This window comes from Momordica charantia, assembly GCF_013281855.1.
Source record: "Momordica charantia cultivar OHB3-1 chromosome 8 unlocalized genomic scaffold, Mcharantia_2.0 BLBB01000008.1, whole genome shotgun sequence".
Classification (NCBI taxonomy): Eukaryota; Viridiplantae; Streptophyta; class Magnoliopsida; order Cucurbitales; family Cucurbitaceae; genus Momordica; species Momordica charantia.
The window spans coordinates 29,346,480-29,374,461 of record NW_028275166.1 but is presented as its reverse complement, the minus strand read 5'-3'; the positions used below and the strand labels follow the sequence as shown (position 1 = coordinate 29,374,461).

The 27,982-nt window shown below is 34.4% G+C and overlaps 3 protein-coding genes across 5 annotated transcripts; 2 read left to right on the top strand and 1 right to left on the bottom strand.

The window, feature by feature from the left end:
- LOC111018214 (putative auxin efflux carrier component 1b) lies at nucleotides 1–4,880 on the top strand. Its single transcript, XM_088127026.1, has 5 exons — nucleotides 1–703; nucleotides 1,987–2,110; nucleotides 3,397–3,640; nucleotides 3,734–3,796; nucleotides 4,779–4,880. Exons 1-5 carry the CDS (start codon nucleotides 1–3, stop codon nucleotides 4,878–4,880), a joined length of 1,236 nt encoding a protein of 411 aa, XP_087983152.1.
- Nucleotides 4,881–5,648: 768 nt separating this feature from the next.
- Nucleotides 5,649–10,564, top strand: LOC111018227 (isopentenyl-diphosphate Delta-isomerase I). Its single transcript, XM_022294244.2, has 6 exons — nucleotides 5,649–6,276; nucleotides 7,967–8,022; nucleotides 8,540–8,631; nucleotides 9,363–9,465; nucleotides 9,541–9,678; nucleotides 10,130–10,564. The coding sequence occupies exons 1-6, from the start codon at nucleotides 6,056–6,058 to the stop codon at nucleotides 10,381–10,383; spliced, it is 864 nt and encodes a 287-aa protein (XP_022149936.2). The 5' UTR covers nucleotides 5,649–6,055; the 3' UTR covers nucleotides 10,384–10,564.
- Nucleotides 10,565–14,301: 3,737 nt separating this feature from the next.
- Nucleotides 14,302–26,911, bottom strand: PKDM7D (Transcription factor jumonji (jmj) family protein / zinc finger (C5HC2 type) family protein). 3 transcript variants are annotated; one of them, XM_022294155.2, is made up of 13 exons: nucleotides 26,469–26,911; nucleotides 25,495–25,548; nucleotides 25,079–25,395; nucleotides 24,902–24,973; nucleotides 24,434–24,511; nucleotides 23,785–24,309; nucleotides 23,440–23,667; nucleotides 21,654–21,815; nucleotides 20,245–20,613; nucleotides 18,415–19,849; nucleotides 18,197–18,300; nucleotides 15,692–15,889; nucleotides 14,302–15,038 (listed from the first exon to the last, which is right to left on the bottom strand). In XM_022294155.2, exons 3-13 carry the CDS (start codon nucleotides 25,385–25,387, stop codon nucleotides 14,724–14,726), a joined length of 3,795 nt encoding a protein of 1,264 aa, XP_022149847.2. In that variant the 5' UTR covers nucleotides 25,388–25,395; nucleotides 25,495–25,548; nucleotides 26,469–26,911; the 3' UTR covers nucleotides 14,302–14,723. The 3 variants fall into 3 exon arrangements, with proteins under 3 accessions (XP_022149847.2, XP_022149848.2, XP_087983650.1); XM_022294156.2 differs by having other exon boundaries at nucleotides 25,079–25,391; XM_088127524.1 differs by lacking the exon at nucleotides 26,469–26,911 and adding an exon at nucleotides 26,133–26,360.
- Nucleotides 26,912–27,982: the final 1,071 nt, after the last annotated feature.

The following is a 27,982-nucleotide window of genomic DNA, read 5'->3' as shown; positions in this document are numbered from 1 at the left end:
ATGATCGCCGGCAAGGACGTGCTCCAAATCCTCTCCGCCATCGTCCCCATGTACTTCGTCCTACTCATCGCGTACGCTTCAATCCGGTGGCTGAACCTCTTCTCCGCCGCCCACTCCGCCGGAATCAACCGCTTCCTCCGCGTCTTCTCCATCCCCTTCCTCTCCTTCACCGTGATCTCCTCCAACAACCTCTACAACATCAATCTCGGCCTCTTCGCCGCCGATTCCCTCCAGAAACTCGTCTCCCTCGCCGCTCTCTTCCTCTGGAAATTCCTCCGCCGCAACAGCAGCCTCGATTGGATGATTACTCTGTTTTCCCTCTCCTCGCTCCCCAACACTCTCATCATCGGCCTCCCCATGGCGACGGCGATGTACGGCGCCGAATCGGCGAGTCTCATGGTTCAGACTCTCGTTTTCCAGGGCGTCATTTGGATCAATGTGCTGATCGTAATGTTCGAGTACAGAGCCGCCAAGATTCAGGTGTCCGAGACTATGAAATTAGATTGCGATTTGAGTGCTCAACATTCCGTGGAATTGAAGATTTTCCCCGAAAATCCTCCGCCGGCGCCCGTTCCGTCCGATCGCGGCGGTGAAATTACTCCCGTCGGCGGCGACGGCGGGGGTGGTTCCGGGAATTTAGGGCTCAGTTTGGAGACCTCGAAGGAAGCTAATTCTCGATCGGACGCGTCTTCGAAAGCCAGAGGTAATTCTTTCTCGCGACGGTATTATAGATTTTGCTTTATTTATAGTTTTTGGACCCAATTTGTCCGTGGATTTATAATTTTGCCCCTCAACTCTTGTTTTATTTGAAATCCGGACCTATTAGTTGGGATATATATATATATTATAGTTCAAAATTTCCCTTTATTTTAACCATTATTTTAAATATCAATGTCGATTTTGTGTTAAAATACTAAATTACAAAATATATATATATGTCTGTATATATTTCTTAATTACAAAATATATATATATGTCTGTATATATTTCTTTTTTAACTTTGTGTTTGTTTCAAAAATATTTATATTCTTTTAAAAGTTTAAATACTACCTTTTATAATATAAAGGTTTCAAAATTACCTTTAATGGTATTTCTCTTGTAATTTAGCTCAAATTATTTGTTCTAATATTATGTTCACATTAAAAATTTATTTTGTCCATTTAGTCGTAATAAAAATATTGACTTTCACCTCAAACTTTTTTTTAGTTCAATATGTGTATGAGTTGGAAATCCGAATTGACAATCTTTTGATAGGATAAAAAATTCAATCAAAATAAGGATATATCGATATAAATTTAATATCATGATTCTAACCACTATTAAAAATATGTTTGAATTCTAGTTTGGTCTTTAAAGATCATTCTTGTTGATCTTGTTTCTGTTTATATTAATGTCCTAACTTTCAAATAATTTATTTTAATCATTGCATTAATTTTTTTAATCAATTATTACCAGAAACCTAACAAATAAAGGATGCATATATTTCATTTACCAAGTGTAAAAGATTAGAGACAAATAAAAACACTAAAAGAGTTTGAAAACCAAGAGGAAATAAAGATGGAAGTTCTCATCAACTAAAATAAATGTTTTTTTTACAATAAAATAAATTTTTTTCCGAACCTATAATGATCTTGTGAAATTGAACAAGGTGGGTACAAGTTAGCTTTGACACTCATTGGATATGAAAAAAAAAAGATTTTTCTTGGAAACATGAAATAATATTTAACAAAGATTATAATTTTAAATTAATTTTGTCTCAGATAGAAAAAACAACCTTTTAAAGTTTGTTGGTTGAATATTAACTACACATAGAAAAACAGAAAAACAACCTTTTATAATCTAAATTAATTTTGTCTCGAATAGAAAAACCTTTTAAAAAGTTTATTGGTTGAATATTAACTAAAAAATAACATTTTAAATTTAAAGAAGATTATTATTATTATTATTATTATTATTATTTTAAAATTTTAATTTTAATGTTTGCAGCAGCAGCAGCATCAGCAAGTGGGATGACAAAACTTGTACTGTACATGCTTGGGAAGAGGGTGTTAAAAAATCCAAATACCTATGCCAGCTTATTCGGCGTCGTTTGGTCTTTAACATCATTCAAGTATTCTTATTTCTCCTTATTTCATGCATCTTTAATGCCTTTTTTTAGCTTCAAAATCTTTAATTTTCTCCCTTTTTTTAGTATATATGTTAAGTCTAGTTATTATACATTTATTAAAATTTACAGATTTATTAGACCCAAATTTAAAATATGTTGAAAATTCAATTTTATTAGATACGATTTTGAAAGTTAAAAAACTATAAAATATATAATATGAATAAAAAGGTCTTGCATCAACATTACATCATTATTTTAATAATTTTGAAGATTAAAGACGAGTTTAGGATGTTTTCTGAAAAAAAAATATTTTTCATAACTTTTTGTTTGTTTTTAGAATTTTTAGACAACTTTTGACTATCAAAAAAATTTTAAGTGATTTTAAATTTTTAGAAATAAATTTGACCATTGTTTACAATTTTATCAAACACTATCAATCTTTTTCAGAAAAAATAAGTAAATAAATAATTGGGACAACACACACTTAACTATGATCCAAAAACCAAAATATAACGGTAGAATTTCAATTTCAAGTGCTTTCAACCAAATTTGTTGTTTTCCTTATTGTTTTCAAAACTTACTTTTCCAAAATTATTTTTAAGAATTATAATGAGATGACTGAAAAAGTATATTAAATTCATTATCCAAATATATATAGTTTTGGAATGAATATTGAAGAAAAGAAAATTGTAGGTCATATGTGGTATTATACCATGAAAAAAAAAATAACGCTCTTTAAATAGTTATCTAAATATGTTTTCAAAGTTATTCTTATTTTTAGTGTCTTTTCCTTCCAACTTTTTTTAAAACATAAATATTTGGTAATTTCTCTTTTGCATACAAATTTAGGAAATAAAAATAAAATTGGTTTCTAGTTCCTCGTTTTTTTTTTCTAATTTTCCAAAAACATAATTAAAACATTAATTTTATCCCATCATCACTTATAGGCATAATAAATATTCCTTTAAAAAAATATATGGTAATAAGTTAATTATTTTATTTGATTTTTTAATTTAAAATTTAAGAGAATAAAAAATAAAAAAATTGTTTAACTAAACGTTTTTCTATACCATTTTTTAATTATGAAAAAAAAGTAAGAAGCAATTATCAAACACATATTTGTTCTTCTTTTTATCGGACTATAAAACAAGAAACACGAAATGAAAAATAAGAAACGAGAATGTTATAAATGAATCCTATTTTTCTCGAATCCGACTTCAAACATCATTATTTCCGATCCTTTCCCGTACTTTCTCCAATTTAGCTAAAATGTGTTATAACAAATGCAGATATGGCATAAAAATGCCAACATTGATGCACAAATGCATATCAATGTTATCAGACACAGGCTTGGCTCTCTCCATGTTCAGTTTGGGCACTTTCATGGCCGTGCAGCCGAACATCATCGCTTGTTCAATGTCACAGGCTGCCACCGCCATGGCTGCTCGGTTCCTCATTAGCCCCATGCTCGTTGCTGCCATTTCCATGCTCGTTGGCCTCCATGGGATTGTCTTGCACACCGCTATTATTCAGGTTAATTATCTTATCACCATTCTGTTTTAGTCTCTAAGCTTTTACAAAAGCTCAGTTGAATGGTCGCTAATTAGGTTATTCATTCATGTCTAGGCGGCTTTTCCTCAAGGGGTTCTTTCATTCGTATTGGCTAAGGAATACAATGTTCATCCAAATGTACTCAGCACCTCGTAAGTATTTTCTTTTGCTAAAAAATTATTCAACGTGACCGACATAATATAACTCTTGTCTTTCCTTAGTTGACGTGCTACATGGTAATAGATATTTTAATTTAACATTAAATTTTAAAGTTAAACTATACCAGGTTGAATTACCAAGTTTCATTTATAAATTTTTTAAGGCGGGTCCAAATATATCTTTGAACTTTTAAAAATGTTTAAGGTTTTTAAAGTTTCAATCTTGTGTCTAATAATTTCCTAGCCCTATTATAAATTTGTATTTTTCTTTAGGTAATTAAGATGGTCCTAATTTTTTTAATTAGGTAGAGTGAGAGTGGATATTTAACATTAATGAATGACATGTCTGCTAATTTTTTTTTTTAATGTTGAATTACCATTCAATTATTTAATTTTAGTGGTATTATTGAGTAAAAATTTGATTAATAATATTGGTACCTGGAAGTTAAAATTAAAACTTTTGAAACATTAAAGATGACATTGAGAAATGATACATATTATAGGGACCAAAAGATACATTTAGCTATATAAATACTTTTTAATATAGAGTGACTTCCTAATGACTTTAAAAAATATTGTTTTGTAACAAATTATTTATAATATTTTTATAAATACCATGGAAATATGTCGATTTATCCTTCGTATTGATATCGAACACATGAACACAAAAATGTCGACAGATATTTAATACTCTAGTTTTAATTTGATAAAAAAAAGGTTCTCAATCGTTACTTTTTATATATTTAGTAACGAACAAGGCGGTTGAAAAAACAAATCAAAACATCGACAATGAAATTGAAATTTTAAAAAAGATTACGGACAAGATTAAAAAATGACACAAATATTAAAGATTAAACTATATATTAAGCGTATTAATTGTTTATAAATGTAATTTTTTTTCACATACAAATGGTTGATATCACCCATTTATTTACATCATTTTTTTTTCTATTGTTTTGAAGGGTGGTTGTTGGAATGTTGATTGCCTTCCCAATAATTCTGATGTATTATATGCTTCTGGGGGCCATTTGGAAATAAGGCAAACTAGAAGTCCTGAAGAGTAAAAAGTGGAAAATTTTGGGGCAGAATTTAGAAAGCATCTTCAATTGTGTTTATAGGTATACAAAAATTACACACACATATTAGAGGATGGTTTTCATTGTCTTTGTAGGTTTTGTTTAATTTCATTGAGATGTTTTATTTTGAGTTGTATTTTTTAATTTATAAGGTTGTAATTATGTATTTGTGTGATTTCTAGGATGTGTCTTGTTTCAAATTCCGCATAAATATAAAATACGGTATTTCTTAAAAAAAAATAATAATAATAAGGTTAAAAAATATTTTTAGTTGTCTAGTTCAACGGTAGAAGTTGTGAGTTCGATCTTCTATCCAATCTATTGTACTCAAAATATTATTTTGATTTTAAAATTCTTGGATAACACATTTAGCCCACTAAATTTTGTAAGGATATTTTGGTCAACATTTTCATTAAATGGGGTAAATTAAATTTTTGATATTGACATTTCTATATACCCATAAGATTTGAAATTGACATAAAGATATGAGTCAATATTGTTATAATAAAAATATTAACCAAATATAAAATAATATATATAACATAATATTAATAATAACAACTTTTAACCTATTTAAAAAACGTGAAATGTTTATTTATTAATTTAAATACTTTTTTTTAATTTTATGTTTTTTTTTAAGGGAAAGTTTATTAAACTTAGATGCCATTAAAGCTACATAGCTTTGATAATTAGCATCGTGATGAACACAAAAAGGGAAGTTGGAGAGCCATAGATGTGCTTGTCCTATGGTTTGATTCCCTGTAGATGTGATGAAACGAAATTAAGGAGAACTTGTAAGAAAGCTCTTTGATGTCCAAGATCCAATTTGTCTCTTCACCTCTCCAATCAAGATCCCCACGAATCAAATTTATTGCCTCCAAAGAATCAGGCTCGATCAAACTCGATCCCTACAAATTCTCCGTCAAGAATCTCCCGCGATTCCCACAAAATATTGTGGAAAATTTTGGAAGAATGGAGAATTAAGTAGAGGGCAGGACGGGAAACCTTCTACAATTTACAAGAGCATTAAAAATTTATCATATAAAAACGAAAAACACGTTTCCATTACCTCCTCAGAAGTCAGAACAGTGAAATTTTGTCCTCGCAAAATCGAATCACAGCTCATTTGATCGTTCGTTCATGGTGGACTGCTCAATTTCCCAATGTCTCCGACTCTGAGCTCTCATCTTCTCAAGACCACTCTCTCCCTCTCACTTTCATCTTCCATTAACTTCTCTTCCAAATGTCGTTTCTCTTCCGTTTTTGCTCCTCGCCCCCTCATCGCTAGGCTCTCCCGCTGCTGCCTCTCCACCAAGACCGCCGTCGGCTCCGCTCCTGATTCTGCCATGGATGCCGTCCAGAGGCGCCTTATGTTCGATGATGAGTGCGTTTCTTCTTAATCCCTACCGTCAACGATTTCCCAGTTTTAGATTTTTCATTTCTGATTCGGGTTTCTTTTGTTTGTATCGTTGAGTTATTTTTCTGCTTTCTGTTTCCATCGTGATTGCTGGTATTTTGTCTTTTTGTTGTTGTATGACTTCTGCGTACTGGGTAGAGTTCTCTAGGCTGTTTGGTGAACTTGGAACAGGGGAATTTATCCAGTCCTTGTTAATTTACCAATAGCATTAGCAATTGCTCCATATTTTGATTCTGTTTCAAGCTAAACAGAGGCTTTTTTTTAGTTTGCAAATTGGTGAGCTTCAAAGTATAAGGAATTGCTGTTTGCTTTTGCTAGACTTAGAAGCCAGCCTTGTAGGCTTGGCTATTGGATTAAATGTTTCAAAAGTAGTCGAGTCAAGTTAAGGGGTTGGATGAAACACCTATGCAAATTGCTACTAATGGTTCTTCGTGATGATTCAAAGAGTAATCTTCTTCAGCTTCTATATGGGTTTAGGGCTTGAATTGTGTCTGAGGGTGTATTTGTTATGGGTTAATGCAGTCAAGGCCATCATTTCGAGATTATGAGTTGAGCGCAATCAAAGAACTTTTGAGGAGTTCAAGGCTTTCTAATGGTCTTTGCTTTCTAGTTTGCTTATTAATTATTCTTGAAATGATATTTGTTTTGACTTGGATGCCTTCATATCCCATTCATGGTGTGTTTTTTTCTTTTTGTTCTTTTTTCACTCTTTATGGGAGCTTGTATCCTTTGAAAATTCTTGTTCTTTTCATTAGTCAATGAAAAGTTCATTTTTTGGTTAAAAAAAACACCATCCAATGGAGTTGTAGTTTGAAAACTCACTTTCAGCCGAAAGTTCAAAGGCACCTTAGAGTGAACCATGATGGGTAAATCCATCAACATAACTTGTTTATTTTTCCTTTCTTGTTCCATTTTGTTCTAGTGTACAAGGAGAAGTCAGAATGTCGGTTGCATTAACTTCGTCTCTCTTTTTCTTTCTTTCCTTCATTTTTCCCCATTTTCTTATTCTTACTCCCGATGGATAGTCTATGAGGTTGTTTGTTATCTTCCATTTTGAGTACCACATTCTAGGTCTGATTAGTGCAGAACTTTGTCGTGTGCATTACTTTACATGCTGAAATTTGTTGTACTTTTCTCAGAGTTTTCCTCTAATTATTTGATAGGAACTAGTGCAAATTCATTCGTTTGATTACTTGCAAGGGATAATTCAAGAGACCAAACTAGCTCCACCGGTTACATTCAGTTCAGCCAAAATCCAGATACCCCACATTTATTTTCTGTCCTACCTGTACCTCCTGGCTAACTAGCCCACCCCTTTGCATCACACCAATTTTATGCCTAACCGACAAAAGGGTCCCTGCTACCCCTTTCTCACCAAAATTACCCGGAACGTGCTTTTTGTGTTTCTTTCTATTACACTTGATGTTTCACAGGGGCCTATGATTATTCATTTAGGTTTAATTAATTTTTGAGTTGTGTATGAATTTCTGTCTAATGGTTTTCGTTTAAAGACTTACACTTTGAGTGTAATTAGATCTGCCTCTTTTTCTGTTTTCCTTTCCTCTTTCTTTAGTTACCTCTTACATCATGCTCTTATTGATCAATAGCTTAATCATGCCAGAAACTGATGAAATTGTTTTCAAATGAAACCTTGCAGATGCATTTTGGTGGACGAAAATGATAATATTGTTGGTCATGATTCTAAATATAATTGTAAGTAATAAATCTTCCTCTTAAAGCTCTTTTGAACATGGGTCGTGATTCTAAATATAATTGTAAGTAAAGGCTTCTGGATTGGAGTATGTTTCTGCTAGGTTAGGGCTTTGGTTCCTTTTGTGGGACTTGCTTTTTTGTTCGCACATTGTATATTCTTTCTTGTTTCTCAATAAAACTTGGTTTTCCACACACCCACTGTTTAAAAAAAATAATAATAAAAATGGTGACTATCATTTATTTGATTGAATTTCATCATTGCCTGGAACTTCAATAAAGTGCTACATCACCTCATTTTGTGTGTATTTTATACATTATTTAATTATGCTACGGCAAGTTAATTATAACTAAAAAAAGTATATACTTTTCCAAATTGACGTAGATTTTAGTGGGATGTACGTCTCATATATCCACTTCGCCACTCCTCGCATTCACCTAATTAATCTATGAATTTTGTTTCTTGTTTAACCTTTTACTGTGGTCACCTTGATTATTTATTTGGTCTTATAATTTGCAGGTCACTTGATGGATAATATTGAGTCAAACAAAGCGCTCCATAGAGCTTTCAGTGTCTTCTTGTTTAACTCTAGATTTGAGTTGCTTCTTCAGGTATGTAGTTTACAATATTTTGGGTATTAACCTTAACATTTTTCAGCAATGCATGTTCTCTTTGGGTTTCTTAGACCATCTTCAACCGTCAACCTTTCACTCTCCCTAATTTCTTTCCTCATACTTTTTCTCTCCATGTTTTTTTCATTTATCCCCCACCGCAGCTAAAAATGAATAGATGTGGAAACAAAAATCTAATGGGTATCAGAAAGGAAGGAAAGAAAGATAAAATCAGAACTAAACAGTGAGAAAAACTGGATTTTTTCCAAACCAACCTCATACTCGAGCATATTATACCTACACCAAGCACACAAACTGAATGTACAAGAGACATGGCAAGAACAAGTGACAGAATTCAAAATAGACCTCCTACATGCCTAACCCAACTCTCTTGACGATGACACTCCTAGAATGGGTAGTATTGAGATACAACTACTCCAAAGTGATGACCCAAATTCAAACTCTAGCCCCACTTGGAAGAAAACCCAATGGCCTCGAAAAGAACTCTAGACGAGGCTCTAATACCATGTAGTTTAATATCGAGAGAGTACTTGTTATATTTCATATACTGAAGTCGCATATATATGAAATATGCCTAGGAGTGTTGAACTACAAGAATGTCAAATTACAATAAATGGGAAAATACTAATAAACCCCTAGATCTAATACATTTACACTATTATACATAGTAATATATACTGTAACAACCTTTTCCTTTTCTCTGTTGTTAGCAACGTTCTCCTACGAAGGTAACATTTCCTCTTGTTTGGACGAACACTTGCTGCAGCCATCCATTGTACAGGGAATCTGAGCTTATTGAGGAGGATTCACTTGGTATGCTTGTGATAGGAGTTTCATTATAAAGTCACTTAAGCTCTATCACAAACATTTTTTCTTCATGAACTCTAGGAGTAAGGAATGCTGCACAGAGGAAACTTTTTGATGAACTTGGTATTGCTGCTGAAGACGTGCCGGTTGATCAATTCATTTCTATTGGCCGCATTCTCTACAAGGCACCATCTGATGGAAGATGGGGAGAGCACGAGCGTAATCATTCTATCTCTACCGTTTTACATTCATCTGTTCTGCTCTGAAGTTATTCTACTTGGTTGGTTTGTTAGAAATGGAACTGAAATTGTTGTAGGAAAATCACTACATAACATGTCTGCTGCACGTTTCTGAAGTCTTTTGTTTAAGTTTTATAGTTGTATCTTGCCTTGAAGGACTAGTTTAAGCTTGTGAGTTTATTGATCAATATCGTATTAGAACAAGAAGTCATACATTCAAACTCTTATAATATCATTTCCTCTCTAATAATATTAATAATTCTCTCCTTCGTCTGGGTATTCTACTCATTTTCAAGCTAAGCCTGCATATAGGAGGGAGGGTTAAGAGTATATATAAGAGATTTGAATATATCATAACCTATCAGCTTAGCTTCGAGTTTTTCGAATTTATGGCAAGTTCAATAATTGCCCTCATATCTTGTTGCTTGCAGTTGATTACCTCCTCTTCGTGGTTCGGAACATAAATGTCAATCTGAACCCAGACGAAGTGGCGGATATCAAATACGTGAACCAGGAACAATTGAAAGAGCTGTTGAGGAAAGCAGATGCTGGAGAAGATGGGGTAAAGTTGTCGCCTTGGTTCAGGCTGGTTGTGAACAACTTCTTATTCAAGTGGTGGGACCATCTTGAGAAGGGGACTCTCCAGGAAGTTGTTGACATGAAAACCATTCACAAGCTTACCTAAAGCCTGGTTGCAGCCTACTTTCAGTTCTGAATATCAACTGATATTTTGTTGGTAATTTTGTGTGATTATGATCATAAAATAAAGATGGGTATAATAATTGGGATATCAACACAAGTAGACCATTTATGTAACATTTTTGCTCAATTAACAATAGAGCTCAGAAAACTAGAAACCTTTGTCATCTTTTTATTGGTAGTTTTCTTTCAGCCTTCATCATAATCCCTTCCATTACATTTAGTCAAAGTTATGCCATTTTTCAATGGCAAATATTAAGGTGACATGAAGTTTGCTTCAACTTTAATTTTCATGTTTTTTTTTCTCAAAGATAGAAAATCTTTGTATATAGTTGTTGTATTTATAGAATTTATAATTACAAAGCCTAATAATTTTTGTTTCATCCAAATTGGGGCTAAAAGGAGTAATGAACAAAGTAAAAATATATTAAATTTAAGCAAATTGGGAAAGCCTTCCCCATCCTCGTCTCCACCCCCATTTAATTCCCCATTCTTGTAAAATTTTCCATGAAATTTTATGGGGATCGAGTTTCCCACTGGGATTTTTTCCCTTTATTATTTTTAACTTTTAAAACTATTTCTCAATTAAATAATTAAGAAAAAATTCTTATTAATTGCTTAATTTCTCATGATAAAACTTCAAGTTTAAAACCTTTCACACACATATCTCCCCCCTCGTTTTGGTAACGAGAAAAATGTATATTAATATTTAGTATATATATAAATATATATTTAAAAATAATTGTGGCAGGCGGGGAACAAAGAACGGAGACAAAGAATGCGTTCCTTATCCCCATTTCCATTTAGGTAACGGAAAAAAATGTCCCCCATACCTACCCCAGGAATCTAAACAAGGATTTTCCACCCAATTTTGGACGAGTCCCTGCAATATCTTATCCCATGAAAAAAATGAACATCCTTAAATACATATTATTTTGGCATGTCGATAACACAACGACTCGTCAATAACTAGAATAGAATAAGGTGATTCGTTATGATTTTCGAAGGCAAATTATACTATGAGATTCCATTGCTCTTTCGACTATGGTGTTTTATTTATGTCGTCTCTAGCAAAAGAAATTTCACAATGGCGATGACTTTGTCCTCGATGGCGACTTTTTCGCTTATGAAATTTTCTCAAATTGTTTCAACATCTTTTTTCAATCTTCTTTCAACCATTTCCATATTAATTTACTTAGGAAAAACAAGCCAAATGTAATGACTATATATATTTTTTTCCCTTCTTTTTTAATATAAAATATAAATTGGTAGCCTCCACACATCCAGCTTTTTCACTAAGTTTGAAAATCCAACAAGACGGCACACTTTTAACACACAAAATCCAACTTTCATCCTTTTTTATTCATTATAGTCCCATGCTTTCAAGGACCGACACCGTTAACAAGGACATGGAACTTAATACCAAATATTCTTGATGCCTTTCGATTCCGAAAATTAGAGCGAACGCAAATACTCCAGATTATAGGGGTAAGAAGCTAAATAGCTATCAATTCCAAGTTATAAAAAAAAAAAAAAAAAAAAATTAGTCTCCTCATGATTCGGTAAATGCATTTGATTTAGAGGTTTGAAACTTTGGTCCACGTTCAGTTCAGCCATATATGAAGTGTACCATCTTTCCTAACCAAACTTAGAAGATGCACATAATTTTGGTTCAATCAATGCACTATTTTCCTTGCTATAAGACAGGGAGTCTATGATCTATATATTATCTACCTCATTGACATTTTTCCTTGGACACTCAAGGTAAACAACAGGGAGCAAGAACAAAAACGCGCCGGACGCACTCCGATGCTGATTCGGTTCGAATTGAGTTTTGGTCGAGTTCTAGTATAATAGAGAGCATACATTTACTCATTTTTCATCCTTGAGTATATAAGAAAGGAAGTTTATTATGATTCTCGCTAATCGTAGATTACTAGTAGAATATCTATGACGTTATTGTGACTTGGTAGGATGTATGAAGCAACTCATGTATGCAAATGATTGTATTGCTATAGTGTAGAATAGATCAGCACTATAGGCATGTCACACAAACTTGTAGGCATGTGTTTCAAAGAGAGCAAAGGAGGAAGTGACGTGGAATCACTTTTGTGATTGTTTCCTTAAATCAAGAGTCTTTAATAGCAAAGCGAGCATAACTCAACAGTAATTGGCATAATTGGCACATATCTTCAACTCAACATGTTGTATTAAAAGAAAAAAACCTTTAATTGAGATTTTAGGCAAAGGAAGCTGATTTAAGGCTATCCTTAAGACGAGGAAACTAAATTGGAAGAAAATTACATTTTGGGTTTTGGTAGCTTTTTGTTTTTTTGCATTAACATACCATTTGGTGTGGTCTCGCCGAAGCATGCTCACCTACACATGGATTATTAAAAGTTAAATTATAAATTTAGTTCTTAAATTTTAATGGTTGTATTTAGGGGTGTTTACCTATCCAGCGAAATAAGTCCAATTAATTAAAAATATAGCAAAAACACTATGAATCCAAACCCACCCACGAGAAACGAAAAACTAAAATGGTCTTGAAAGATCACTTAGTTTGTCAATGATAAACTATATCACCTGATACATATAATATATAATTGATAGACTAATAGATATATATTGAGTGATAGACAACTATAACTTGGTATAGTGGTAATACCCACATTCTATTTATAGATTTTCTTCGCTATCCTTCCTCGCTCAAGCCTTCCACTCTTCGTCTCACTCGTGTCTGATTATGAGCTTGATTTGATTAGTAAGGGGATGAGTTTCTCGGACGAAGCTATTCTATTAGCGATAGGCGAAGAAGAAGATCAGATCGCGAAACCTCTGCCTTTAGATATATATTGAGTGATAGACAACTATAACTTGATATAGTAGCGATCCTTTTAACCTATCAGATGCTTAATTATACATTTTTACTTGGTTCTTTTACACATGATCTATCAGTGATAGACGTTTATGAATGATATAATCTATCAATAATATGGTTCATCAATGATAGACTATATTAGTGATAATCATCTATCGATATATAGTCTATCATTTGATATATGTGAGTCTATCATTGATAAAAAGCAATGGACTATATCATACCCTTGCATTTTGTAAATGAATGATGTACAATGTTAAAAAATAATTACATAAAAATGTCAAAATAGGCTCGCGGAAAATTTAAAAATATTGTCAAATTTTGAAGGAGTGTCACCCATTAAAATTTTCCTTGAATCTATATAGTCCCTAGTTATAAAAAAAATATTTTTAAATGTCTATTATCTATCATTGTTGTAACTAACAGAAAAAAAAAATAGAGAAATTTCACTTCATACCATAATGACTTTTGAGTTATGCTATTACAATAAAAATTTTAAACTTTATGTAATTACCTTAAAAAAAATAACACATGAACCAAATAGAATTAATTTGCAAAACTCAGATTAAATCATAAATTTTGAAAATTCAAGACTCGTTTTGTAACGTTCATGTTTCTTGTTTTTGTTTCTTTTATCTTTAATGAAGAAAAATGTATTGCATGATTCCAACCTCTAAGAATTCAAGTACGATAAAACAATCTTTTTATTTATGTTTTGGAATAAATTAGAAATGGGAACAATAAATGAGAAATTAATTTTAGTTGTTTCCAAAATTTCTATACAATTGTAAGACTGTTTCTAAAAAAAGAGAAACAAGAAACAAAGTTAGTTGAAAAATACTTAGATTTCTTAAAAAAATTGGAAACAAGAAATGGGAATGTTACCAAACGTGCCCTCAATAACCCCAAGTAGACATAAAAGACAAAAGAAAAACTCCTTCGCTTAGGATAATTTAACCAACATTTAGGGAAACCCATTGTTTTCAATGTACCAAAATCCAAATTATATGGCACAAACCAAACTATATAAACCAAAATGGGTTTTATTGAAATTGAAACAAGGGATTATTTTTGTCTACACTAAACCTTCAAATAATTTCAAGAGTAGTTTTTTGAGAGAATGTATGTATATTTGGTATTACCTTACCCTAAGGCCTAATCCAAAACAATGGACAGGAAGTCACATCAACAATCTGTATCCACCCCAATAAATTTCCAGCTCTTCCCCACTGTAAGAACCTAATCAAATTTTGAATTGGAGGAATTCACCAACTTCCCTTCCTTTTCCTCCAAAAGTTAGAATCATCAGGCTAAAAGAAGCATTTACAAAAGGAAAAAAAACAAAAAGAAAGTAGAACCTGTTACTGATAGCAACTCTGTATTTACAGCAGTCGATAAATGCCGCGCCCTCTAAGTTGAGTCAAATCAAAATACTGAACAATGAATCATCTTCGATGACTTAGAATCTCTTCGTTGAGAAGTCGAGTCAGCTCGCCTTGGTCAACTGTTGGCCTATTATCATTTAAGAGAGTATGGAGCGAGTTTAGTTCATCAAGGTTTGCCTTCTTCAACAATCCCCTAAGTACTATATCAACTCCACCAGGCCTAGGATCGACCCCGTCGTTCCTTTCAGTTGTTTGCAAGTTTCGACTAATTTCGGTTGGCTGAGAATGTTGTGGACTCTGCACTTGGGGTCGAGAATAGGGCCGAGAGTCCCAATACTCACCACATACTCGATTTCGATCCATTGCCTCAATAGCCTGCATAAGTATAGAGCAATGCACCAGTATGAGGAACCTATTAAACCATGAATAAGATATAGATGAAGTGTTCTCCTTTTAGAGTTCTTCAATGTATCAACTCAAATATTTGGACCAAGCCCGCTGCGAGAATACGAGTTGTGCACTAGGTGCTATTCTACCTTCCCTTCCCTTCCCTAGGGGCAGAGCTAAAAAAATTCTTAGGAAGGGGGAAAACTTTACATTCTGCTTCTTTTTAGACATAATCTTTCCATTCTATAAATTTAAATTTAAGAAGGGCAAACTAAAGGAAGACTATAAAATATTAGGAATTCTATGTATACTTTTTGAATTACCACAAAGTAGGAGGAGACAAGTGCCTCCTCCTTCTTCGCTCCGCACTTGCACTTCCCCCCAAAGCACCCTAGAACGTGCACTAATCAAATCTGACAGCTGTTTTGCCAATTTTCAGATACTGGACAGCCACCATGGCCCAAGGGATAGGGAGATCACTATGTGACTTCTGATTTTCCATACTTCAAGTAGATATGTTCCAAACCACATTTTCAGCTTTGAGGTGCAAATAACAAATTTTAGGATTGGTCATAGGCAAATTTTCTCTTATTATCATGTAGTTTGCAACCTAACTGGCATGGTTTTAGGTAATGATTTACCTGCACAATTGCCGGGGACGTAAATCCGAACATTTCAAATCCATCTAAACTCCCAGGAGGCTGTAGAGGAGGAAGATTTGTTTTCCCCAATTTATGTTGCTTCGCGATTTCCTGATTCACTCGGTCTCTAACCAACTCCCAGCATCTGGCAGCAGAAACATGAATGAATACCTCGCTTGGACAATCCTCCAAAAAAACCTGAAAATAGATAAAATAATCTAGGTATATTATATCTCCAATGATAATCACATATTGTACATTAGACTTGAGACACAAGCTTTCTCATAAAAAAATAAAAAAATAAATAAGGGTGGCCTCTGCAACCATCATTGCCATATAAATACCTATTCAGAAGATAACTGCTCAAAATATAGTTACCATTTGAAATTTCATGTTATCAATGAAATTGTTTCTTTCACAAAAAAAAAAAAAAAATATATATATATATATATAGTTACCATTTCTTAATATCCAAAACAAAACTGATTCAAAAATAGATGGAGAAAAATACTCTTATCTTGGTAAGATCAGCAATTGGCATATGAAATTTGAGAAGCAAATATATGACCCTATCCTTAAAGTAGCTGTGATTAATCCATGAAAAAGAAGCATTTTGAACGATAATTATTACAAGTACAACATTTCGTGGCTAACTAAAACGCCCAAATAAAATAGAGCTGGCAGCCCTTCACCTAAAATCACACGAAACCAAGAAGTTATGCTCAAATTTGTGATTTTTCAAGCTTACAAAACCATCAGATTTTAGGAAGATCCTTGGTTAGATTCAAGAGCTCTTTGCAACCTTTTCTTGGACATTCATTCTATCTCCAACTCAAAAGAGAAAGTAATCAAACTTGAGATTTAAGACTTAGAACTCCACTAGTCCAATATTTCTGCCAAGAGACCTCTAAACGGAACCCTCTCATCACATCCTCAATGGAATCTGACCCCTCTCTATAGAAAATCTGGTGATCTAAGCCAAGCTCCCTACTTTGTGCGCTTTAGAACATTTGAGATGCATTTGGTACATTTCACTCTACCAACCTTTTTTTCAAAAGGTCTCTTGCCGTTGTTTCTTCCCTTCTTTTCTTTAGAGACCCAAAAAGTTGTTTTTATAGTAACTATGGAGCCACCTCCTTCCCACGACCTTAGTAATTCCATGATGACAAGAAAACTCTTCTAACAGAGTGGGCCCTCGGACTGGACAGGTAGCTCTAACTGCGAAGTCTCCTTAGCTTGTTTAGCCGTCCTTTTTACTCCTGATTTATAGGGATTTTGAGGACCAAAGAAATGCCATTTCCATTTATCCACTGCCAAAGGTCTGCAATTCTCGTCTCACTATAGAAACCAGCCGCAGCTTTGGTGATGAAGCAACCCTGAACCCCAACCATCCTATACAACCAAAGCATCCATGGGCCGTATTGGACTCCACCACAGCAAACTTTCATATGTTCAATTAAGCTTTAACTGTCGAAGTCTCACCATCTCACCCAACCTGGTTGGGAAGAAAGAAAAACCAGGTATGACTTCTCCATCTTCAGGGTGTGGTGTGATATTTGCCAAGGTGACCTCATCACTCATTCTTACTCAATAAGTAGGTCATATCTTCATTGGGACACTGAGACGGGGATTTATGATAAAGAGTTCTTATGTATGTTTTTTGAAAAGATTCAGCATCCTCTCTTGTTGAATACTTTAGGCATCCAAATGAAGGCATTTTAACAGTGACACTTCCAAAAGAATTTCAAGATTTGGGGGCTATCAGAAGATCTTCACTATTGCGTCTAAGAGCCAAACTACTATAGCTTGTCCTACAGAAGTCTCAGAAGCTATTTCATGGTTTCTTTCCATAAGATGAACTACTCTCCTTTATCAATTGGGGTTGAACCCTAATGTGAACCAGTATTTTCAATTCTACACTTTTGGGGTTAGGGATTAGCATCTTAACAAAAAAGAAACTAAACCATGGAAGAGGCAGACAAACTTACTCTAGGGAGTAAAGCCATCCAGAAAGCATGGGTAAGGAGAACGCAATGAGGCTATGTACACAGAATGGGGGAAGCCATCTAGAACTAGAAGTTACCATGGACAACAATATATTCTAAGATTTTTTTTATTCATAAAAATGATTTCACTGATAGATAATGTACAAAAAGGGGAAACCCCCTCACTAAGTTATAAAAAGGTAAGGCTTTCAAGTTCAAATTAATTCAAAAGAGATGTATCTATAATTACAAAAAAGCTTATAGCCTTCACATCAAAAAAGCAACAAAAGAAACAGAGTCTCCCAAAGGACCTCAAAAGGTTTCCCTTCCCCCAAAATAAAATCTTCAATTCCTTTCTAACCATAAAGAACAAAAAGAGGTAATTCAAGATTGTTCATTCCAAAATTAATGAATGCCCTCCTACCAAGTACTTCATAAATAATTATAAGATAAAGTAAACATGAACCAAAAGGAAAAAGGTTTAACATAATTAGAGCTATAGATAAGTTACAAACTTTACCATGAAAAGTGGTGCTTCTCGTCCTGCATCAAGAATTTCAGAAACATAGTAACAAAAAGTTGTCGGATCTGAAACATTTATATACTTGACCCTGCTCTTAAATCCTGCAAAGTACAACATGAATATGCAACTAGTGGAATCAGGTCCTAGTTGACAAATTTTGGTAACAATCTGTCTTTTGATATCTAATTGAAACTGTAAAACATAGATTTTACTACCTTTTGGGAAAATGGCCTGGCTGTTCGACCAAGACTTTCCTGAAAGCACAACTCCAAATTCTAAAGGTTCTACATTACAGTTGATTCTCCGTACTACCTTTGCCATTCGAGGACCCTTTTGCCTCAAGAATCTATCGACATTAGGTTGATTGCAAGATAAACTTCCAGAAGCAGTTCTATTAGTGTCTGACAAATATGAGGTAGCACTTGTTCCCACATTTCCATGCTTATCCTCATTCGGTTTTCCAGAGCCACATGCCTGTGGTTTTTGAGAATCGGTATCTGTTGGAACTGGAAATACTTTAACACTAGGTCCTAATCCTGCTTCTGAAAAATTGTTGTTCTGAATAGCACTCACTGCACTTCTGACCAATAAGTTAGTATTTTGAGAATGTTTACTATTTGTAGGTACGATGCTCGATTGGCAATTACTCAATTTTCTTAATTTTCTTTCAGTCAACAAGTTGTCCTCCTTTTCTCCCATAGTGGTTGCATCAGTCGCCGGGGTGTGCAAGATTGCATTTTCATTGTGGTTGCACAGGCTAGCCTTAGAATCAACATCTGTGAACCTATCTGAAGTTTTCAAATGCTTTACTAATGAACTTTCCGCTAAACCATTTGAAATTGTCTTCTTTGGCCCATCACCTTCATCATCACTTAGTAGAATGACATTTTCAGGACACGTTTTATCCATTTTGTTTTTTACTTTAACCAAATTCAGAGCTTTTTTATCCTCCTCAGAGAACTGCAAACCTGCAAGCCCTGAACTGGTTGTCACGAAATCGTAGTTTTCTCTTTTCACCTGAGATTTATGATTTTGCTGCTCAACTTCCATCCCAGATCCTTTAAGTGTAGAAACTACCTTCTTATCCACTAACTTCTTATCTTCTAGAAAAGCGGTAACTTCAGATAACCTTTTGCTATGTTGAGACAGGCTATTAATAGAGGTCAAAGTTGACAGTAATGGGGATTGTCTCAAGAATTCTTTCCACTGAGGATTCCCAGAAGACTTAGTTGATAATTGTGAACTGAACTCTGTAGATACTGCTCCTTCAGACGAAGGAGTCACTTTACCTCCATGCATCTTTTCTTTGGAAATGCAAGAACTGAGCGCCAAACCAAGATCCTGCCTAGCCCACCTGTATACTGCACTTAATTTTCCCTCCAATGCTTCAAGAAGCATGTTTAATTCACCAACGTCATAGCGAAATAGAAAAAACCTCTCTCCCCAAGCACAAGAACACAGCTGCTTTGCATGATTCAAGCACACAAATTTATCTGGGGAACAACGACACCCTACTGCAGACAGATGCAAGTCAAAGAGGCATGAACTGCATTCTCTCTCATTAGAGGCATCAAAGTTGCTCTCCATCTTCACTGCCTGAGAAGAACTACAAGGCAAGTTCCTCCTAGCACACTCCATCTCAACACGCCTCTGCATAACAACAAAATGTTTAGAGATGATATGAAGTTTCAACTCAGAACATTATTGCACAAGACTCCACAACTCATCCTCCCTTTAGTCTTCTCTGTTACACCATTTGAAATGGTAAATTCTCATTCAAAATATTATAGAACTGAGTCCTTAAATTCATTCACTTTTCAATAAAAAAAATGTTCAAGAACATGAAAGTAACCTAAGGATGAGAGATAAATGCCCCCAATTCGTACGAATGTCATTGTAAGAGTAATTAGCAACTAAAGGAGAAAGAAAATACCAATGTGAAGATTTGATCTTGAGCCTTCAAATTCATAATTTCAGAATAAATAAGAACCATCTTTTTGGATATGAACTTACCAGTAAATATGAGCGAGAGAGCAAGGATTTACCTTGAATGCTTTTGCTAGGACTCCATCTTTTCCACAAACACTATTCCATCTTAAGTTATCCGCAGTGTTTTTCTTCAGTAAATTAAGTTCCCAGTGTGCTCTCACAGCTTCCCTCGCAGCACCAAGCAATAGTTTATCATGGGAAATAGTAGTTCTTCGTCCCTGCTCACAATATAATTCTACAGCAATTTGACCATGGGGCAACCAGTCAACTGGAGCTACATTAACTGCCTCAGCACAATTGAAACCACTGTTGAATCCTGCATGGTATGCTCGAGGGAAGGTTAATACAAACTCTCCGGGATTCTGAATACATCTATATACAGGTACACCCTCGGATTTCAGTATGGACGGAGAAAGCTGTGTAACCTGCTCAAGGATATAAATTTAGGCCAACATATTCACCAAACATAATTAAGAAAATCATATTGTTGCAAACATTATTGGCATGTTTCATAAACACTAAAACAGTCTATGAAACACCAACTACCGACAAGTATTAGAGTGGAAAAGACGTGCAGCCTCTACTAGGCTGGGAAAAAATCCCCCACCATGACTCTGTGTTCAATTAAAATTGTAAGTGAACTCAGTTCAATGGTTCCATCCTTATGTACCGATTTTTGCTCTTTACTTTGGAGTTTGGTCGGTCCTAAGAGGGTGAATTTCTTGATTTGAATTCTCCTTAATGGTAGGGTAAATTCTGCAGATGTTTTACAGAAGAAATTGGCCTCTAGGGCTTTTCATCCTTCCGTATGTTTGATGTGTTTTAAATCTGGATAATCACAGGGCCATTTGTTCTTCTTATGTCCGTATGCTGCTGTTTGTTGTCTCTGTTCTTCCAAATGTTCAACCTTTCTAGGGTTTGGGATTTCCGGGTCCCTCACAACATAATGCAACTTCTTTGTAGATCAAAGTTTCACTCTAAGGCCCATCTTCTTTGGATTAATGGTTTCAAGGCCATCATTTCAGAATTGTGGTTTGAGAGAAACCAACGAACATTTGAAGATTCCCGAAGGTCTCCCACAGATTGCTTCAATCTAGCTAAGTTCAAGGCTTTGTTATGGTGTGCTCTTTCTAACCCCTTCTTTAATTATTCTTCTAGTATGATTTGTATGATTTTGGAGGCTTTTATAACTCCCCCTAATTGTGTTCTTTAGTCTTTCTTTTTTATGTTTTTATGCTTTATTTCTCATTTTCCTTTTCACTCCTTTTGGGAGGAGTTTGTATCTTTGAACATTTTTGTTCTTTTTCATTGATAAGTATCTTGCTCAAAAAAAAATTTAAGTGAAAAAAGTTCTTTTATGTACTTAAGACATATAAATCGAGGGCATTATTAGATATTGTCACTTTAGTATTTTAAATGATAGGAGAAACTAGCAAGACCACTTTAAATTAGCAAAGGAACTTGCCAGCTTATGAAGCAAATCAGGTTGTTCTTCAAAGAGGTCGGGTAAACGCTTTCTCATAGCCTCCTCTAATTTACCAGCATCATTTCCTGGAACACCATACCAGACTTTAGGATCTCCCCAGTGCATATAGTTCAGAGAGTAGAGGTGGTGATCTTCCACATGCTGCAAATTGAAAATCAAAAATAAAAACGTAAGCAATCTATCTATCTATCCATATATATATATATATATATATATATAACTAACAGCTTCATGCTTGGGATTCTTCAAGGAGTAATTTTACATTCTAAATTTAATGTTTGATTTTGAAGAAAAAAAGTAAAACCAGCTTTCGTTAAGATAAATGGAAGTACAAATGAATGGCCAATAAAAAGATCCCACGAGCCTAACCAAAAATACATATATATATATAATGTTCATTATTGAACCTGGAATCACTTATTAGAGCAGGCTCAAAAAGTGGAGAGAGTTGGAATGGCTGTAAGAAGTGGAAAGGCACCCACAGCCCCTGGAAAGAAATTGCTAGAAGCAACCAAATTTTCTGGTAAAATGTAAGTTACAACTTGCGAAATGGCAGTAAAATATCCTTCTGAAGTGATGTTTGGGCTTCAAATCAGTCGCTGAAGGTGACTTTCCCTTCCATCTTCAGAATCTCAGGAGCAAAAGTTAGTTTGGTAAAAGATATATGGAACCCTAACGATCTTAATTAGGATCTCAAACTTAGGACGCTTTTCGACAGGGAACTGGAAGAGTGGAATAATCTCACTGTGTTGCTGGAAAATGTGAAACCTACCCAAAATCCAGACTCAATTCTGTGGAGATTAAAGAAAATGGGGCATTTCTAGGTTAGATCTGTTACTTTTGCTCTTCAAGAAAGCAGAAGAATTCTGGAAGTTGATCTTCGCAATCTGATATGGGAAGGGTGGAAGGGAATGTTCCCAAAAGGGTGAAATTTTTCCTTTGACAACAGCTCTAGGCAGAATCAACACTCAAGATAGAGCGCAAAAGAGAAACCCTTCTCTCCGGATTCCCCCCAAATTTGTGGCACGTTTACTTCCTTTATCATGCTTATTCATATCCTAAAGTTGAAACAAGAGCAGAAAATATAGACCGGCATTGACTCTGAAGTCCACAGGTGCACATAATGACCACGAATACAAAATCTAGTCACCAATAAGTAATGAAGAAAGCCATAGACATTAGGGATGTTCATGGAGCGGGGCGGGTCCCCATCCCCGCCCCCCATTTAATTCCCCATCCCCACAAAATTCCCCACAAAATTTTGTGGGGATCGGGGTGGGGATTCCCCGCGGGGAATTTTTCCCCATTTCTTTTTTTATGTTTTAAATTATTTGTCAATATATATTTTTTTCTTAAAAATTTTTATTTAGTTGCTTAATTTATAAGGTCTAATTCTCTCCATACATATATTAGGTGGGTGGGTAGAGAACAATACATAATTTTTTTGGGCACATATATATTTAAAGAGGACAATATAATTATTTTAGTGTGTATATGTATATATATAAATATTAAAAAAATGACACAGGGCGGGGAATGGGGAATGGGGACGAGGAACGTATTCCCCGTCCCCGTCCCCATCCCCATTTAGGTGGTGGGGAAAATTTTGCCCCATCCCCGCCTGGTGGGGAATTTAAACGGGGATTCCCCGCCCCAGGCTCCATGGGGAAAATGAACATCCCTAATAGACATTCCACATCCACATGGAAGAGGAAAAATAAGTAGAAAATAAAGTTATAATGAAGACAGACATAAGTACTCTTACCCAGCAAAAGGACGAAAAGCACATCCCAATATAAAGCCATGGTACCAAGACTCCAGATATATTACTACTCTCATAGCTAAGGACTGATCCAGGAAGCTTGGGAAAGTTGTTCAGGTTCCAGCCAGATTTTACATACTTATCTTCATCTGATGTAGAGCCATCTTGACAGCAACTCTTTGAAAAACCGCTACCAAACTCTCCAGTTTCCAAATCAGCCCCATATAGCACCTAGTAAGTAGAAAAAGACAGAATTTTTAGATCTTATATATATATAAGAGAAAGTTGTACAGAGCATGTAAAGAAAGACACGGGAAAATACTTCCAATATTGACACTCAAATCCAACCTCAATCTCTTCAGTTGGTTTCTCTACCATCCGCCAATATTCACCCTCAATATTTTCCACTGATGGTTTCCAGTGTTCGTTCTCTTGCAGCATGGACGAATTACATCCCTTTGCAGTATCATTGAGTGCTTTACTAAAATATTGAGACTTAAAGTCATTCGCATATTTTTCAAACGATGCTAAAGTAAAATCAGGGCCAGGATCAAATCCAAATCTTTCTGCCTCATAAGACCCGGCATCTCCACTTTTTCCATTTAAAGGGGTAACATCAACCCCCTTTCGATTGCCTCTCCTCCTTTTCCTCCTCATTTGATTGCAGACCCTAGACATCTTTCTTATTGAATCTCGATTCTGAAGCTTGTCAATCCTTTGGACACGAGTTGCAAATTTAGAACTCTCCCAAATATGTTTCTGCTTCAGGGGACATGGAGGTTTCCAAGAAGAAGGTGGGACAATACGACAAATCCCATATGGTTCTGCTTTTGCTCGTATGCTTGCTATATATGTCAAAGTATCTTCGAACTCCTGCCACAATTGTGACAAATTTGGATGTCAGAAAATTTACAACATTAAACTTCAAAATCACTTAACAGGAGAAACGGAGGGTCACAATGCGATGATACAAGAATCCAGAAGCATTGATAAACACCTCTTCAGTTGGGTAAAACACAGGAGCATCCTCAAGGTCTGGCCGGCACGACTCTTCTGGATGCCATCTGGCAACAACCTGTTCCAAGATTCCACTCAATCAAACAATCTCAAGAAAATGAATTGATAGAAAGGGCTGTAAAAACGGCTTGGATATCAGTTCAATTCGAAGAATCACACTGTACCCATCCTTAATTGTTCAAAATACCAGCCTCCTTCCCACTATTCTGTGAACTCACAATAATGTACTTGACCTATTTATGTTTCACGCTGAATTAAGAACTTTCAAAAGCTAACATAACTGACCTGAATTTCTTAATTGCAGGTTAAAAAATATACCCAACAAATTGAAAAGAGAACCTTCCTTTTCAATTTTAAACAAAAATAATGGGCTGAAAATTATGCTTATAAGTAAAGAGATGATATAAAAATTTGAGAATTGTAAATGAAGGTTGATATGAGTGATGACCTTTTGGCAATTATTACACTGTGGACATCCACGGATGACTCCCTTTGAAAGGGAAGGCTTTAAAGAAATACCCTGCAACCGAAATAATTACAATCTCAGAAATGAAATCCAAATTAACACACAATGCAGGATAAACAACGATGATGATCATAATGAAGGAGAAAAACCAAAAAGCACCTGATCAAGACACTCGGTAACAATCACGTCATCATAGCAGTAATCATATTGTCTATAGTTTATACATGGTTTACGCCGGAGGGACCTCGTTACTTTTGCAACATCGGCAACTTCTGCCTCAGTTTCCATTTTAACTGATTGTGATTCAGAGACAGATGTTGGCAAACTAACAGGGACATGATTATCTTGTTTTTCATGATTATGCACCTTCTCCCGAGAAAATGATATATATGACTCAAAACCTGGTGGAACTGATGGAAAGTCATCACTATCTTCTTCAACGCAAACCCTTATAAGCTCTGTCCCCATATCACTGCCTAAAAAAAGGAACATTAGTCTTCAAAGTGTTCACTGCACAAGGAATTCATCAATCAAAACAACCTCAAATGCAACTTATTGTCAAACGTACAGCTTACCCTGAAATTAGAGCAACTATGTCATAGTTAAGAAACTATATGCTACCTCCACATCTGCAAGTCAGCCAAAATAGCAAAGTTAATTCCATTGCTAATAGCGGGGAAACACCATTGATATTATCTACTTTACTAGTTTAAGAAGTTGTAACTCGATACATTAGTAAAATCATTTCTTTATCTGTATAGGTAGTAAAAAAAGAATATATATCTTCATTTCAATTCAAACTCAAACAATCAAAGCCAGGAACCAACATAAGCATTTCAAGTATTCAAAGAAATGACAATCTAACTATACTCTCAGGTAAAAAGACACTTCCCTATAAGAGACATAAAACTTCATGACTAATCAAAAACAAAAGGAACATCATGTACTTCTCAAGAAATGTACTGATTTATATATAGAATATGACAGGTCCAGTTTATACTTGGTGACATGAATATGGGAAATATTACCCAGATATATTAACTCTAAACTTTGAAAAAACAGCTTTTCTAATTTGGTTATCAAATGGGGCTGGAAGATTGGGAACAACTTTTTCCATTCGATCAAAAGGGAATATTGCCAAGATGAGAAATGAATTTCAAAAAACTAACAATAATAATACTAAACTAAAAATTGTGGTTAAAATATCACTGACACAACTCTCTCTCTGGGATTTGCTGAAGCAACAACTCCAAAATATTCATCACTGTTCTCCGATTCTCAAAAGCTGAAAATGTAACCCAGAACAATTCAATATGACCTTGACCGTTTCTTTATTATAAAAAAATAATAATAAAAAGTAAAAAATACTCGATGAGAAATTAGAAAAACCTAAATCAGCAAAAAAAACAAAAATTACATATATCGAAATCATGAATGGTTAGAGTCCAAATGATCCGATCTAACCCTAACTACCAATCCACCATAAACGACCGTAACAGAAATTACCCAAATGGAACCAAGTAATCCACATAAGACAAACAAGACTAACCTTTCAGGGTGTGCCCTAACAATCGAATCCGGGAAAATTCACCAAGAATCCACCAAAATTTTCGTGGAATAATTTAACAAAAAATAAAAATTGGGGACTTTTCCATTGCAACCAAGCAGTGGATAAGGGTAAACCCGGAAGAAAAATTATAGAACCAGAAGAGTAGATTTCAATTTCATTGAACAAACAAAAAAAAAAAGGAAAAAGGACAAAAAATTTGATCAGATATTTCCCCAAAGTTGTAGGAAAACCCTAACTCAAAAGGGGTAAACCATATATACCCAAGAGATTAAATGCCCTTTTTTCCATGGTTATCTTGTGGGATTAATTAAGATAATAACCCAAAAAAAAAAAAGGAAAATTTTGTAAGGAAAAAACGTGTTTTTTTCGTTTTTTTTTCTTTTCCCCCAATTGGAGATGAAGACCAGTAGTGAGTAGACCACCGAGAAAAGGGACTGGGAATTTAATTTGATGAACTAAAATTGAAATTAACAAAAAAATAATAATCAGATTTTAATTTTGATTTTGATTTAATGGTTTTTTGTTTTTTAATTGAAGAAAGTGAAATAATGTAGCTGGGGGTTGGTTTTGGTTGGAGTTGGGTTTTTAAGGCCGCGTTTTAATTTTATTGCAATTTCTATACCCGCGTCTCGCTATTTTTCTTTTCTTTTTCTTTTTTTACTAAATCACAAAAAATATATATATGTGTGTGGTTGATGTGATAATTAATCTGGAATTTTGACTTTCCTTAAAAAAATTAAAAAAATTAAAACTTAGAATCTCGTATAAGAGAGGGAACGTAGAAGAAGCTATGGCTTCTAAAAATGATAAAAAAAGTTGATGATGAAAATGGTAAAGAGAATGACTTTATCGAGACTTTTAAATAATAGCTTTTCTGATAAATTTCTAAGATTAATTGTCACGTCATTCTAGATTATGTTCAAATTATATTTTTTAAACGTTTACTATTAAAACTTTTGAAATAATATAAATATTTTTTAAATAAAATGCCAACTTCATGAGTATTTTTTTAATTTAGCATTGTTTTGGTAAAATATTCTAATATTTGCCAACACTAACTTATTCGACGGTTAACATAATTTACTCCTCTCTATATGTTGGAAGTTCAATCATCAATCATTACATTTTTTTTAGTACAACAAATAGGTGTTGGGAGAATTCGAACTTGTAACCTCTTATGTACGAATTACCGTTAAGCTAAGCTCTGTACTAAAAAGAAATATGAATCTTTAATTAATTTATTTAATAATAAATGGAGGACGAGGAGAAGTCTTTGGGTGGGCCAATAAACCGTGGACATGGAACACGCTTCTGTCACAACGTGGACGGGAGTATCAACTTTTTTCTGGAATTACCATTTCTAGGGGTAAAAGTGTCTAACTTGAATGATAAACAATCAAAATAAAATTAATCTACATGAATATTATTTTTATCTATAAATTTTTTGAATTTAGAATTACATTGATATTGGTTATTAAAACGGTCTTGAATCG